This window comes from Ascaphus truei, chromosome 17 (genome assembly GCF_040206685.1).
Source record: "Ascaphus truei isolate aAscTru1 chromosome 17, aAscTru1.hap1, whole genome shotgun sequence".
Lineage (NCBI taxonomy): Eukaryota > Metazoa > Chordata > Amphibia > Anura > Ascaphidae > Ascaphus > Ascaphus truei.
The window spans coordinates 2,007,349-2,023,937 of NC_134499.1; the positions used below are offsets into that span (position 1 = coordinate 2,007,349).

General features: G+C 47.0%; 1 protein-coding gene across 1 annotated transcript in view; it reads left to right on the top strand.

The window, feature by feature from the left end:
• TOM1 (target of myb1 membrane trafficking protein) overlaps nucleotides 1-16,589 on the top strand; it is a 117,482-nt gene that overhangs the window by 71,710 nt on the left and 29,183 nt on the right. Inside the window, exon 10 of the mRNA XM_075573706.1 lies at nucleotides 6,636-6,741. Coding sequence (XP_075429821.1) covers nucleotides 6,636-6,741 — 106 coding nt within the window. The remainder of the gene's footprint in view (nucleotides 1-6,635; nucleotides 6,742-16,589) is intronic.

The window sequence follows — 16,589 nt, forward strand, 5'->3', positions numbered from 1 at the left end:
CAGATCTCAGATGATAAGTGCTGCATGTGGTAGGGGTGAGGAGCTTGTTCAGATAGATGGGTAGCTTGCCCAGAACATATTTGAAGGCAAAACAGGAAAGGTGAACTTTGCGCCTAGACTCACGTGATGACCAATCTAGTTCTTTGAGCATTTCGCAGTGATGTGTGTTGTAGTTGCATTGGAGAACAAAACGGCATATTGAATTGAATTGTAGAGGGTGTCAGGTTTGCTAAGGTGGGTTTGGGGTGACGAGCCATATACTATGTCTCCATAGTCGATAATTGGCATTAGCATCTGCGGTGCGATACGCTTTCTGACCAGTAGACTTAGGGAGGGTTTGTTCCTGTAAAGTACCCCTAGTTTGGTGTAGGATTTGGATGTCAGGGTATCAATGTGCATCCAGAATGTTAAGTGGGAGTCAAGCCATATGCCCAGGTATTTAAAACTAGTAGCAGGGGTTAGGGTGGTGTTAGTGTTGGTTTTGATCTGGAGCACAGTCACTGGAAGCTTTAAAAATTAAGTGTTGGTCCCAAATACCATTGTTACAGTCTTGTCAGTGTTTAAAAACAGTTTGTTTTGGGAAATCCAATTTTAGAGTCTCAAAAAGTCAAATTGAAGTATGTGTTCAAGATGCCAGAAATAGTAGAAAAAATTGATAAAAATAAATAAGAGCTGAAAAATAGAATAAAACTGCTGAAACTCTGTGCAGCTCCCCACAGGACACCGCCAACTCCTCAATTCCTAGAAAACAAGAGGGGAGCGCAAGCCCCATAGCGCAGATCAATTTAAAACAGACTTTAATAAATTGAGTAAAATTGGCCACTCACAAAGGTAGCTAGAACATAAGGCACAGGAAGAAAGACAGGGAATCACGAGCAGCATCGGCGACAGAGGGTCCGACTTGGGACAGGACTCCCGTCCAGGCGATGACTCACTTCCGTTTCCTGTCAGGGTCGGATCGGGTGTACCTTCCAAAGCCAGTCCTCCAGGATAATGGGTTGCCATACAAGGTTCTGCCGCTGTAAGAGATCAGCTACAAGGTGTGCTTAGGATACACTGGCTCCCAGATCAATAGCCCCTGCGCAAAGAAAACCCTACGCGCTTCGTCGCTCTGCGACTTAATCAGGGGTTGCGATATGAGGGGATTAGTACCCTTTATATATAGTCCATATATCAATTAATGAGAGGATTGTCCATTGTATTTAACCCCTCATGGGAATGGAGTGGGAGCAACTACTAAAACAAGACATAAACACATATATATTAACACATAATTAAACACATACGTGGGGGTAGACATACAGAGAGAAATAACAGGTGATAAACTGATGCCAAAGATAAATAAAGTATATATATATATTTTCTTATATATATATATATATATATATATATATATATATATATATATATATATATATATATATATATATATAAAAAAAATATATATATATATATATATATACTTTATTTATCTTTAGCATCAGATATATATATATATATATATCTATATCAAAATCTGTTTGTTTGTGCGTGCTCTCCCATTGGCTGACTGCGGGGCGGGCCTTGGCCCTCATTGGCTCTCGCACTCTGACTGCGAGGCGGGGTGACGTCACGGGCAAGGGCCATGTTCGGAACTGGGGGGGACCGAACGGGGGGGTTAACCAGAGTGAGCTGCCGCTTAACCCGCCCGCCCTCTCCAGCGGACAGCCGCCGACGAGCAACCCGTCCGCCCCACAGTGAGTGAGCTGCCGCCAAGCAACCGATCAACCCGCCCCCGCAGTGAGCCGCCCCCGAGAAACCCCCTCCGCAGTGAGCCGCTGCCGAGACGCCCTCCCGCTTGCCCCCCCACTGACCCGCCGCCAAACACGCCCCCCAGTGAGCTGACCCCGCCGAGCAACCTGCCTGCCACAACAGTGAGCTGCCGAGCAACCCCCCCGCCTGCCGGGGGAGAGAGTGAGGGGTGCTCCATGGGACTCGTTGGACCGGTGCCGTCAACTGGGGGGAAAGGGGGGGGGGCGCATTCATGTGAAGTGGGGGGTCCAGATTGATGTGAGGGGGTTGAGAGGAAGGCGAAGAGGAGAGAGGGAGAGGGGTAGAGAGAGAGGGAGAGGGGTAGAGAGAGAGGGAGAGGGGTAGAGGGAGGGAGAGGGAGAGGGGTAGAGGGAGGGAGAGGGAGAGGGAGGGGGGAAAGGAGAGAGAGGGGGAAAGGGAGGGGAGCAGAGCGAGAGGGGGGAGCGGAGGCAGTGGGGGAGTGGGAAAATTAAATCCCGGGCAACGCCGGGTATATCAGCTAGTGTGTGTGTGTGTGTGTACATTATTATTATTTATATATAAAAGATAGTGTGTGTATGTATAAAAAGGTAGTACAAGCGCTATACACCTTGAACCAGCTATTAACAAAGTTCAAAACTAAACAAACTATAATCACATTGATGATTTTTTATTTCCATATAAATGATATAACTATAAAAATATATATATATTACTCAAAAAAATTATATACAGATCTATAAGGCCAAACAACCAGATATCATAGTGCAACCGCATTGGAGACAAGTAATTGTCTCATGGAGAAGATGTCTAAGGAAAGAGCCACTTGTGAATGGCCAGCAGTGGCAGACATATGTTTTTCCCTGCTGTGGGTGTTTGCCTTTCATGTACCGTATGCATTGCGTCATGACGTCAGACGCCGCGACGTTGGTGGACTTACGAACGGGTGCATTTAAGTTTCCCCAATTCAACCTGTGAGTTTGACTGAAGCGCGTGCTGTGATTCTCTTCATTTACGCCCCCTCTTGTGGCATAGTTTATCGACGGCTGGGATTTGAAGCTGGCGATTGAGACAACGGAGGCCACTGACGTCATGACGGTCATGCGCGGTGACGTCATACGTTATGACGTCATTTGCATCATAGCAACCACTCCCCTGTTCATTATTCTTATTTCTCTCAGCTGTTTTTTGGTGAATTTTGGCGTGAAATTCGACTCCCACACTCCCTGACTCCACTATAAATGCTAGGCTCACTCTCCACAACTCCACTCCCCGAAGAAGACCGTTTGTCGAAACGCGTTGGAGTGGGAGTCTGTGGAGGGGGACCCCTGACTTTTCCCAGTATAGGAGGCCTCTGCAACTCGTATTTTGGTCATATCATTTACACAGATTTTGGTGATGTATCATTATTCAATATCATTGTGATACATGCTCTTATCCTAGATTCCTTGACATTATCCTAGGCAATGAAAAGTTCAGTCCGCGCTCTGGCTCTTTAAGCTTGGATTGTTGATCCCTCTCAGTTCTCTCTTGCTGCTTCTGTGTTTATGAGGTGTCTCCCCCACCTCCAAATGTGGTCTCCACCGGAACCCCGATGGTGATACCAATATCAGCAAAACAAGAAAAAACACAAAAGCGCACCAAGATGAGAGATAGATATTGTATTAGCAACAAATAATAAAATTAGTAACTTACATATAAAATTTCTTTAATAATCCCCGATCTGGTGTCTATCACAGGAGTAGGGCATCACATAGGAAGTATGAAGGGTAATCTCAGTTCTGAGAGATCAGCCCCATTATTTTTATTATTTGTTGCTAATACAATATCTATCTCTCATCTTGGTGCGCTTTTGTATTATCCTAGGCAACATTGTCTTTATTTGAATCTATGGTTATACTATAGGCATACCTCTATTCCTAGTACACGGGTCTGCAGTTTGTGTTACTTTACAGAATAGTGCCTTCTATAGAGCTACCAACTCTTGTGTTCCAATACCTTTTGGCTGTTTATTATATCAGCCATTGGTGATTCTCTTGACCAATTTATGTGCCTTTGTCCTCATGGTATATATGTATTGTCAGTTGTGAGTCCCCCTCCTCTTTTATATTTCTCTCCCCCTGTTTTTATCTTTATATCAATTAATTTTGCAGTAATGATTATATCCATGGTATGCCCGTGTGCTTTATTATAAGGATACTTTTTTGTTGTGCTATACATTTATTATCCTTGAGCACCACTGCCTATTGATTTGTGTTGATGCGGTATACTTTGTGTTTTCTGATATATATATATATATATATATATCTTATATCTTAATATATAAAATCGAAAGGTTGGTACTAGCTGCGGTGAATCTGATTGGTCCTCAGCCTCTGGCCAATCAGATTGGTGGGTCTGACGTCACCCAACTGCCACTTTCTTCCCCCTCGGCCACACACACACACACACACACACACACACACACACACACACACACACTCTCTCTCTCTGTCCTCTCCCTCCCCGGCGCTCAGTCACCTCCCTCCCCGGCGCTCACTCACCTCCCTCCCCGGCCCTCAGTCACCTCCCTCCCTGGCGCTCAGTCACCTCCCTCCCTGGCGCTCAGTCACCTCCCTCCCCGGTGCTCACTCACCTCCCTCCCCGGCGCTCACTCACCTCAGCCCGGTATGTGACAGCGGCTCCTCCTCCCGCTGCGGGTGGCCGCGCACACACTGCCCGAGGCGTCCCCCGTGTTCCCCGTACCTCAGCCTCCTGTCTCCCGGTGTGTCTCGGTCTCCGCGCCGCTCCTCCCGTCTGACACAGCTCAGGCCTCTACCTCTCTCCCTCCTTCAGTCAGCGGCCCCGGGCAGCGTAACTACAAGCTGATTGGCTGCCGGCCGGCAACATCACGGAACAGGCAAGCAGCCTGCCGCGTCATTGGCTGATCCCTGAGCAGGGAGGGGGGGTGGGTGGAGTGCCCGTCACCTGCAGGGACCCGCCCGGGGAGAGCCGGGTAACGGCAAAGGATGGCGAAGCAGAGGAGTCTGGGTAAAGGCGGGAAAAGGCCGGGGGCCCAAGAGCAGAAAACAGGCACTGAGGGGGTTAATGGCGCGGAGGCTTCTGAGAAGGGGAGGTGAGCGGAGCATTCCGGGAATAGCCATAAGAAATCAGTGTGGCATGAGCGAGCACCCCCCTCCCGTCCACTGCCCCCCCCCCCCTCCCGTCCACTGTCCCCCCCCCCCCCCCCTCCCGTCCACTGTCCCCGTCCCCCCCTCCAAGCGGGAAATTTAACTCACGGGCAACGCCGGGTCTCTCAGCTAGTATATATATATAGATATAGATATAGATATATATATATATATAGCAATATCGCCCAGCACACAGCACTTCCACTGCAGCAAGGGATTCTGGGAAATGACATGCAAATGAGCACACATATATATATATATATATATATATATATATATATATATCATACGCACGTTACATACAAAATTCACAACCCCAATCAAACCCCCAAAGTACTGTGTTTTCCTGGGCACCTAACCACCCCGGTGTCCACAGAGTCAGGCCCACCCAAAGTGTGTGGAGTAGCGCTACCCCCTGTGTTTGGCCGTTGGTGCACGTTGGGTACCTTTCTGGTCTTAGGCCGGACCAGGCCGACTTGGGATGGTAGATCCGCAGGACCGCAACGTGATCCCACGACGAGGTCTACCGGATCCTCTCTTATCTTTTCCTGAGGCGTCTGCCTCTTGAGGGAGCTTCAGCTGGAGGGTGTCCCTTAATGTCTCTTAGTGTGTCCCTGTGGTCTGGTCCCAGACCGCAGGCCGCTCACACCGCGTGGCGTCCGTCACCGGTGGACTAATACTATATGGCTATTGGGGAAGCGTCCCTATCTGGGGCCTTCCCTACAGCACACAAGCTACAGCGAGTCGGGGCATAGCTGGTGCCTGCAGGGGATATCTTAGTTCAGGGGCCACTAGCTCCCTGAACACACCCTCACCCGTTGCTGTCCTGCTCCCGACTGGCTCGCGGCTCCGCTTCACGCCAAACTGTACTCCTGTGTCTGTGATCCTTGCGCCCTATTGGCTGTGCTGCCCCACATGGTAAGTAGCCCCTGGGGCTGCTGGGACTCGTAGTCCCGTGTGGAGCCGCTTGTAATGGCCGCCGCACTAACTTGTACTGCGTATGTGCGAGGATCGCACTGCGCATGTGCAAGATCCAAAATTGCGGCGCCCTGCACCGGCGATCCATTTGCTATATATATATACAAATACAACTGTATGCTCATCTGCATGTCTTAGGCAGGTCTGCAACCCCGCCTTTCCCCATTATCACCCAGCATACAGCACTTCCACTGCAGCAAGGGATTCTGGGAAATGACATGCAAATGAGCACACAGTGTCACTTTTTGCCTCAATAACCATTTTTAACATGGTTCCCTATAGGCTTAAGCTTGCTGCATGGTCACAGCTTTGAGCACAGCCAGGGTTAAGGTTCATACCCAGAAAACCACCCACAGACAGCTGTTTCGACCTTGATGGGTCTCATCAGTGTGGGGTTAATTTTAACTGGGTATGCAAAGAGGCTATGGGATAGGCTATACCATAATACTGAGTTAAGTTATGGTGAGTAAAAAAAGTATATAGTAAGAATTGTATCAAGGAGGACCGAAAAGAGAAGAATATATTGTGGATACATACAAAAGGACACAGAGGCAGTTTGGCACACACACTCATATATACATACACACACGCACATATATACATACACACAATCGCACACTGTTCCTAAATAACACATGTCTTGTCTAATTCCATGGTAAATAATGAACGGGTCTTGAAGTGATAATTATTCTTAATAATTTTGCTGTTCTCCTTAAGGTCCCTGGGGACAGAGCCCTCTCCACATCTCTCATGGACTTGGAGCCCCAAACTGCTGCCGTCCAATCACAAGCCCCGAATCTCTCTGCGCAGCTGGCAGGACTGCGTAAGTACACCCTGTGCGACATCCCAGCACATGATCGTCACAATACACCTACAATCTGATTGGCTGGGTTAATTGCTCTGAGCCAATTGGCATGCAGAATTCCTTGTGCCCGAATACGTGCTGTAAGTAGTGTCGATCTCAATGTTCTACAAGATCGCATCAGTCACCAATGGGCGATGGTATGACCTGATTCAACAGACCCGCCAGTCCTTCCTCCATTTAATGTTTAAATGGCGTTGCTACGTGTCTGTACCTGGGAACACTTCGTCCCTTTAACCAGTTCGCAGGCAGAGAGGTCTGCAAAACAATTGCAAGCCTTGGTGGCAGAGAAAGGTGTAATACGGTCGGACATTTCTCTATAAGGCAGAATGTAAGTTCTGGTATCACCATGGTGACAGGAAATATTGTGTGTGTGTGTGTGTGTGTGTGTGTGTGTGTGTGTGTGTGTGTGTGTGTGTGTGTGTGTGTGTGTGTGTGTATTTATATATATTTGTACATCTATATCTCCAATGTTCTAAAGCAAAAACCATCTTGGTACACCCTTCTCTAGACAAATAAATGATACACATTCTGGGAATACCAAGGGATTACAATTCATTGGTATAGACCATGTATCCATGGGCCTCCGAGGTGGGAACTGGGACAAGGCCCTCTTGATTAGAGAATTGAGGTGAATCTCGGGGACTAAATGAGGGGTACGTATATTCACCTTTTTATATAAACTGATCATCACTGATCCTGTTGACATCAGGATTCACTGATGTTTATACACATCAGATGGCCAATTGGACCACCCAGTCTCCTCAAGGACATAAATTGGGGCGCCAGAAACCTCAGCCTTTCACTATGTGCTATTTATTTTCCCGATGTATACTGTGTGTTTACCTACTGGAAAATTGAACTGACCTGCTACAGTTATCCACCATTTTGTAGGTAGGGGTAGACCCGCCAAAAGCGCCCATCCATATAGGGGATTCAGTACAAATGTCAAGACACCTCTCTCCGAAATAGGAGAGTAAGATGCTGATCATTTTGGAATCCAAGAGGTTAACATACAACTGCCATATATACTGGTAATAAACATGCTTCCTATATCAATTCCTATTTACATCCTAAACACCGCTATGTACTGATTGAAAATACCTCTTTGGCTATAACATTTATTATCTTTAACTGTTCATGCAATATCTTTATATATAATGTATAACCCTGTTCACTAGTGAAATACCTGGTCCTAAAAAATACCGGGTACCCGGGGAAAAAAAGAAAAACTACCCGGGTAGGTTTGGGGGCGGAAGGGAGCTGTACGCGCAGGGAGGGAGAGGAGGACGGCGTCAGCCTGCGGAGAACGGCAGCAGGTGGCGACGGGAGAAGAGGACCATGAGAGCGGAGCAAGAGCCCCCCGCCCTCTCCCCTGGCAATCGGTTTTATTGTTTTGGGGAAGCGCGCGGGGGCCTGTGTAAGGGCGGGCACTGTGCAGTGGCACCGACCTCACCAGATCCCGATCATGTGATCTAGATCCCCCATAGCAACGGGACGTTGCTTAAACTTCCTCTGTTGGAACATTGGGTAGGCGTACCCTAGAAGAAGCGTTCATGTGCGAAATGATCGTCGGTTTTCAAGCCCCTATGCTGATATCGCTGTGACAGCACCGATTCAGTTTAGGGATGGGTCCACAACACCCATTGTGCTGCTTACCAAGGAATAGAACCCACATATACCGCAGCATCGCTAGCTTAAAATTATCCTGAGGAAGGCAAACAAAAAAGCCCAGTGTCATATCATCCAATGATATCTCCTAAGGGGAAAATAACTTCCTTCCTGACTCCGAATTGCCAAATCACATTGAATCAATTGGCTTCAGGATGTACACTTTGCCCCTTGCCCCCTCCCTCTTTTATTCAATTATGCTGAGGCAAGATTGTGTGTCTGTGTCTGTGTCTCTGTCTGTGTCTCTGTCTGTGTCTCTGTCTGTGTCTCTGTCTGTGTCTCTGTCTGTGTCTCTGTCAGTGTCTCTGTCTGTCTGTGTCTGTGTGTCTGTCTGTCTCTGTGTGTCTGTCTGTCTCTGTGTGTCTGTCTGTCTCTATCTGTCTGTCTCTATCTGTCTGTCTCTATCTGTCTGTCTCTGTCTGTCTCTGTCTGTCTGTCTGTCTCTGTCTGTCTGTCTCTGTCTGTCTGTCTCTGTCTGTCTGTCTCTGTCTGTCTGTTTGTGTTGGTATTATATATGTCCCATGATATTGCTTTATTATGCATTATCCTGCCTCCGTATACCAGATCACAGTGGCCCCCATCACCCAGATTACTGTTGGGTAAAGGTGACCCGGCCCCAAAGAGCTTACAATCGAAGTGGTATGGTGGGACTCTTACCGACACCGTAGGATTATAGAGGGCATTGTCAGAGCGGGGGGTCACATGCATGAGTTCATAGCAGAGGCGTAAAACGTATAATGAGATGCTGCTTTTAAGAGGTGGAGTTTCAGATATTGGGTGGAAGAGCGTTCCATTGGCAGGGAGAGATTACCGAGGATCAACACAGGAGACGTAATAGCTGAAAAGATGACAGAATTTATCAAATGTAACTTTTACTAACTTTGTAACTAATTATACCAATGGGAGCCAGTTAGAGCTGATTAGCACAACTGGTGATCTAATCCTTCTAACGCTAGGTCTCCAGTGGCTGCTGCTGCGCGCACTACGGCGTGCGCACCACACAACACAGCCCTCTATGGGCCTGGCCCCAGTAGCAGTGTGTGTGTGGGCGCGCAAAGCGCGATGACTCATCTGCTGGCAGGGAAGACAAGAATTTTGTCTTTCCTTGCTGCAACGCGATCACGTGGTGTGCGGGCAGCCAATGGCAGGGCAGATCGTGTGGACCAATAGGAGTGTGCTGTGCTTTGTGCTGCACTGACGTCATGGCCGTGCCCTCCCCTTCCCCCCCCCCCCCCCCATCATGACCGTGCCTCCCATCGCTCCCTCTAGACCGCACAACGCGGCGCGCGTGCTGCAGTAAACACCGGGGCTGTAGCCTAAGTTTACTTGCTAGAAGACGATCTGCTTTATCTCCTTTGACATAATAGGTCTGTTTTGACCATTTAAGCGCCTTCTCTACATCCGCTAACTGCAGTCTAAGTTCTTCCCTTGCTTGATTTAATATTGTATTTACTCAATGTATTTTCTTAATGCGTATTCTCTGTTACAATTTTTTCTGTTAGCATTTTTTTGATTTTCCAATTGCCTTCTCTTTCTATATGACAAATTTTGAAATGAGCTGTCCCCTAATTGTGGCTTTATATGCCTCCTACACAGTTGCTGGGGACTTTACTGGCTCATTATTTATTTGAAAATAATGTTTCAGTGACCTATTTGTGTACTAATGTCCGAGTGATTCAACAGTGAGTCATCCGTCCTCCAGTGGTATGACCGTGTCCTGGCGAAAGGGGGGTTAAGCATTATCTCCATGGGAGCATGGTCCGACCACGTAATTGGCCCTATATCGGCGTGTTCCAAGATGTTAGGAGTGACGAGTGGTCTCAATTCTTCAGTATAAATCGTGGGAGCGAATAAAAGGAATAATCTCTCCGCCATGTTATATTATGGAGTGTGGCTGTTCTGGGTGTGTAGTTTTATCTACGTCTGGGTCCTGTACATGTTGAAGTCTCCTCATATAATCATATAGATTGGAGTCTATAGGAGACAGCCATGTACAATTTGGCCTTTAAAAACTCTTTGTCGCTCATTGGGTGCATATATATTCACTAACGTTATAAGTAGTCCTCTGAGTCGGCCTTGAACCACTAGGAATCTCCCTTCTTCATCTCTCTTAACGGTCTAGGGTCACAAGCGTTATGTCGTGCTTTATTAGGATAGCTACCCCTTTTCTCCTTTTTTTTTTTTTTAACTAGAGAACGATGGCTGTGGGATATGTCCTCCTAAAGGTGTTTGGAGGTTCCTGAGTATCAAAAAGTGTCTCCTGCAGGAAGACTATAACTGCTTTCAATTTTCTGAATCCCCTTAGGGACAGTCAGCGTTTACTATTCACGTTTAGGCCCTTGGCGTTCAAATTCACTCATTTTATTGGGATTTGGTTAGCCTTTTTAGTTTTCTTCATATTTTGTCTTTGTCTTTATTTCAGATCCCAGTTGTCGGAGTATCTCTGCCTTTATTAGACCTATTCTGTGCTGGGTCCCTGAGGATTCATTAAGTGTTGTATCTTTTAGTCTTTGATCTCCCATCAATGGAGTGGGGGTGGAAAACAAAAATTGGTTCATTGGGTAAGATGAGTGCAACCTGCATCCCATCTTTCTTGCAGCCAGTCCCTATTTGGTTTGCCTGGTGGGCATATGACCCTACTAGGTGTGCCCGAACCTTGGGCGTCATGGTCTCCTCCTTCCACCGTGCATCCTGTCACTACTCCCGTGTCCTTTATCCCTTAATTATTTCTCTATTCACTGAGAAAGCAGACACTACTTTTCTGCTTTGGTTTAATATTTGTTTCCACTTTATAAACATATTCCTCTATCTGTTCCCAGTATCAGCTTCACACACATAAAGGCGTCTCTTTGAATATGCAGACTGAGCCAGTATCGACTATCCCTCTCAAATATCTTAATGTCTTTTGCGGCTCTCTTCCGGAGTCTGAAAGTGGGATTCAACCCACGTTAGTCCCAACTCCCCACCTCCGTTGGGCCGCTCACCCCTCCTCGCTATTCTTCACCTTGTTCTAGCTATTCCTGTGACTCTTTCCTGTTTTTCTCAGGTCTCTACTCATCTCATAGTCCAGCGGGGCCTCTTTCCTTTATTGTGTCCGCTCCACCACCCTCCCCAAGAGACATCAAATGGTGGGGAGAAGAGGGTTTTCATCCTGCGCTCAAATAGAAAGCAAAAAACACACCCAACAGGGGCTAACAAGTCAGGCAGGCAAGGCGATCCATTCGGACAGAGACTCTGCGTTAGCCCCTGGCACTTTGCTTCAGTGTCAACAATGTAGCGTCCCTTCAGGATCTCCTCAGGTCCTCGGTCGGTTCAGGTCTCTTCCTCTTTAGTCCTCTATCTCTGCATCCAATTGCAGGATGCCTGATGGGGCTCCCCAACAGCTGCTCCCCTCTGCACAGGACCAGCGTGCGAAGGGTTATCATTTGCTTGTACTTTGTGGAACTTCAACCCTACCCACTTGAATGTTAATGAGCCAAGAGGACAAAGAACATTGTATTCACAGCTGCATTCATTCTGAACCCCTTCTGACAGCCTTTGGCGCAGCTAAATGGAGTGAGCTGTTTGCTGCCATTCGCTGATGTTTGGTGATGTTAAAGCTTTTTTATTTCAATCTGAAACTCGCCAGCCCTTTTATCCCCGGTACCCAATTTTCCAACTCTATCTGTCCATGAAATATCTGTGAAGTGACTGTATAACAATGTTTTTTTAATGTAACCATGTATTTGTTATAACTCTGTGCCCAGGACATACTTGAAAACGAGAGGTATCTCTCAATGTATTACGTCCTGGTAAAATATTTTTATAAATAAATAAAAAATTGCCTCTTTCTCTCTACGTCTCCTCTCTGGTCTCTCGTCGCAAGTCTGTCTCTGTTGTCCCATTCTGCTATTACAACCCAAGCCAAGTGTGGCAAGAAATGCTTCTGCTCTGGATAGCGAAGCAAGGCATATTCTCCCCCCCCCCCCACTGCCAGCAATTAGTCAAAATGGGAAGACTCATCTATAGCATATCCCATTTTCCTGCAGGATCACGGTCACCGGTCTTAGCCCTCTCCTTCTTGCAATAGTCAATCTGGACAGGTCTTGAAAGATCTGAATGGAGGAACTTTCAAATTCAATGGAGTTCCTGTTCCTGCATCCTTTTATTATTCCTTTTTTGGTTCGTATAGTGGTGCAATTTTAACACTATATCCCTGGGACCTAGTGCTTGGTGGGCTTTGTCCATTTGCAATTCCTTATTTTGCAATAGGGGATCAATTGTTAAGAACAGCCTCTTAAGATAGGGCTGCAGTGCCTCTGCGGTTACTGTCTCTGGGAAATACCAAATCCACAGATTCTGCCTCCTCTCCCAACTCTCCATGTTATCCATACTTATGCCTCCTACCTCCTCATTGAGCCTCATGACTTCATCATCCGCATTGGTCTGATTTTGCAGGGCAGCATCCATTGTGTTTTTCAGTTCTGTAGTCGTTTTGCTAGTGAAGATATCTCAGACTTTAACTCCACCACTGCCTTGTCCAGGACTGCTTGGAATGCCTCCTGCATGTCTTTAAAGGTCTTTTTTTTTTCGTGAGGGCTGTGTTTTCTTCACCCTCCTGCTCTGAATCGGACGATGTGTACGCCTCTCCGCCATCTTCACTCCGGCAGCGTGGGTGTTTTGTGCAACAAAAGAAATTTGCTGCCATGCGCTCAAAGGCAGATGGAAGAAAGTGCTGTGTATAATCTTCAACAGGATCGGGGGGAAGGATATACAAGACACTTGATCGTGTCATATAGATGAAGCAATTCTCATGGAGGGGTTGGGGTAAGGATAGTTTTTTCCCCAGGATAGTTTTTTCCAAGTCCCAAACGATAGGCAATCTAATTTCACTGTCCATGTTCAATACACAATCTAAAAACAAACATTGGTTGAGGACTATTTCCACATTTGAAAGGATTTTTTAAATGTGGTCATTGTAACATCTGTCCCTATATGCAGAGGACACGAACTTTTGAGAATATGGATAAAACGTGTGTATTACTCGCCCCCAGCCCCGCTTTAAAAAAAATGGAATAAATTCTTATTAAGAACTTAAAACAACTTTCGTTTTTGACATAAGTTTATTTATTGTATTACAATGAGGGTGACGGGGTGAGGGGCGACTGGGTGAGGGGGACAGGGACTGGGTGAGGGGGACTGGATGTGGGGACGGGGTGAGCGTGGCAGGGACTGGGTGAGGGACAGGGGGACTGGGTGATGGGGATGGGCTGAGGGGACTGGGTGAGGGGGACTGGGGTACTGGGTGATGGGGACTGGATGAGGGGACAGGGGGTGAGGGTGGCAGGGACTGGGTGATGAAAGGGGGACTGGGTGATGAAAGGGGGACTGGGTGATGAAAGGGGGACTGGGTGGGTGACTGACTATTGCCCATAAACTCTTCCACCTGTCCTGCTGCCACACTGTTGCCCCCCTCTGCTCCTTCCTGCGGCCTATCACTCCCTTACCTCTTCCCTCCTCCCTCAGGCCTGGCACCATATTGCCCCTCTCCTACCCCAGGCCTAGCATCCTCACCCCTCTCCTCCTCCCCCAGGCCAGCTGTAACCCTTTCCCTTCTCCCCCCCCGTCCTACTCCGCGTCCTCCCCCCGTCCTCCTCCCCCCCGTCCTCCTCCCCCCCGTCCTCCCCCCCCGTCCTCCACCCCCGTCCTCCTCCTCCACCCCCGTCCTCCTCCTCCACCCCCGTCCTCCTCCTCCACCCCCGTCCTCCTCCTCCACCCCCGTCCTCCTCCTCCACCCCCGTCCTCCTCCTCCACCCCCGTCCTCCTCCTCCCCCCCTCGTCCTCCGCCCCCCCTGTCCTCTTCCCCCCCCCTGTCCTCTTCCCCCCCCCCTGTCCTCCTCTTCCCCCCCCTGTCCTCCTCCTCCTTACCCCCCCTGTCCTCCTCCCCCCCTGTCCTCCTCCTCCTCCCCCCCTGTCCTCCTCCTTCCCCCCCCTGTCCTCCTCCTCCTCTCCCCCCCCTGTCCTCCTCCCCCCCCTGTCCTCCTCCTCCTCCCCCCCCCCCTGTCCTCCTCTCCTCCTCCCCCCCCCCCGCGTCCTCATCACTTCATCATCCGCATTGGTCTGATTTTGCAGGGCGGCATCCATTTTGTTTTCCAGTTCTGTAGTCGTTTTGCTAGTGAAGATATCTCAGACTTTAACTCCACCACTGCCTTGTGCAGGACTGACTGACTGGGGGGACTGACCACACGTCTGTTGAAGACTCGCATACAAGAACATGTTAGATTGATTGCCAAAAAAGATTAAGCACTTTTTGTAATGTCAGGCGGCCTCCATTAGATTGTTCAAGTGTGTAGCACTCGAACATGTTCCTGTCTTGAGGAGGGGTGGTGATAGATCGAGGACTTTGCATTAGAGGGAGGTCTTTTGGATTTTCACTCTGGGGACACTCCAACCGCCAGGATTGAACTCAGAGTGAGATCTCAATTGCTTCCTCTGATGCAGAGTCCCTTTCACTCTGTTCTCACTATGTATTTCCAATCATTTAGCATATTTTCTGTCAAGTCTCTCAGTGTCGCATGTATATTGTTACCTTTTAGGATTTATCATATGCAGTTTTCATGTTAATTTGCATTATAAGTCTCTATACAATGAGTTTTTGGGCTCTATCAGTTAGAGGTTTCAATAGAGATTGGGTTATATAGACATACTTTTCTCATTACTATACATCATTATGTCATGACTGTGTACTCTTCATTCTTCATATGTAGAGTGACATATTGGAATTTGAGAATATATTTACACTGTTCTTTTTCTACAAGTTTTCATCATAGGTCCATTTTTGGGTAATTTACTGTTAGTACAGTTGCATCATGAGTATTTTCTCTTTTTGGGGTATAAAAAATTGCCTGATATTCATTGCAACTTGTTTCAGCATTGTATAAGCCTTGCATTGCAAGGTGTCTTTTATTATACATGTTGATGTACTTTTTATATTGTGAGTCCACATGCATTTGATACTAGGGTCCTATTTATGATTTTTTTTTGTCATTAATTGGCATTTAGCAGCTCAGGTCATAGGCATATGTTTTTGAGTCACTTATTATAATGATTGTTAGATTCTCAAATTGGAATCATATCAAGTGATACATATTTAAAACAAATGTATCTGTTATTTGTTACTCTATTCATATTCATTAAGTTTCTATGTGCATTGATCTTCTTTTTTATGTTTCCTTTTATTTTAACATTTTAGTATGCATTTATGTGTATTTTTGGTGTTACAATCTATTTCACCTGATTGTAATTTGCTAATTACCCAGCACCTATATACAGTGCTTATCTCCTGCAGCATGTCACTCCTTGAGAAAGCGTGAAACGCGTGGGAGGATTCATCTGTTCACCCTTTTTTGTATGCTGCAATAAATTTGATTCATCACTTTACTCTGAGACCCCAGTTTTTCTTTCAACTTTGACGATACAAGGATCGCCTGTGAGGGTCCTGGAGCCATTCTTTCTCCAGTGGTGGTTTTGTGGCATTATCGGGAGAGATCGGGAATGGAGCCCTTGTTATCTTTCTTCGGAGGCATCTTGAAGTACTCCCCCGCATGTCAGATTTTACCGTTTGAGGGTTATATTGTTGGTATGCTTGCGGGATGCACGGAGCTGCCTTAGCAGACGTTCATGCGCTCCAACATCACGTGTGCGCCCCCACTGTACTCCATATTCAAGGTATGGTCTTACAAATGCTTTGCAAAGGGGCATAATTATGTTTACTTCCCTTCCATCCATTTGCCGTTTGATGCAAGATAAGATCTTGTTTGCCTTTGCAGCTACTGCATGACATTGGGCACTATTGCTAAGCCTGCAGTCTACAAGCACTCCTAAATCCTTCTCCATCAAGGATTCCCCCAATATATCTCCATTTAATTTGTAAGTCGCCTTTTTATTCTTGTATCCAAAATGCATAACCTTACATTTATCTGTATTAAACCTCATTTGCCATTTACCTGCTCACGTTTCCAGTCTCTCCAAGACCTTCTGAAGAGAAATTACATCCTGCTCTGATTCTATTACCTTACACAATTTAGTGTCATCAGCAAAGATGGAGACTTTGCTCTTTATGCCAACCTCAAGGTCATTAATAAAGAAGTTAAAAAGCA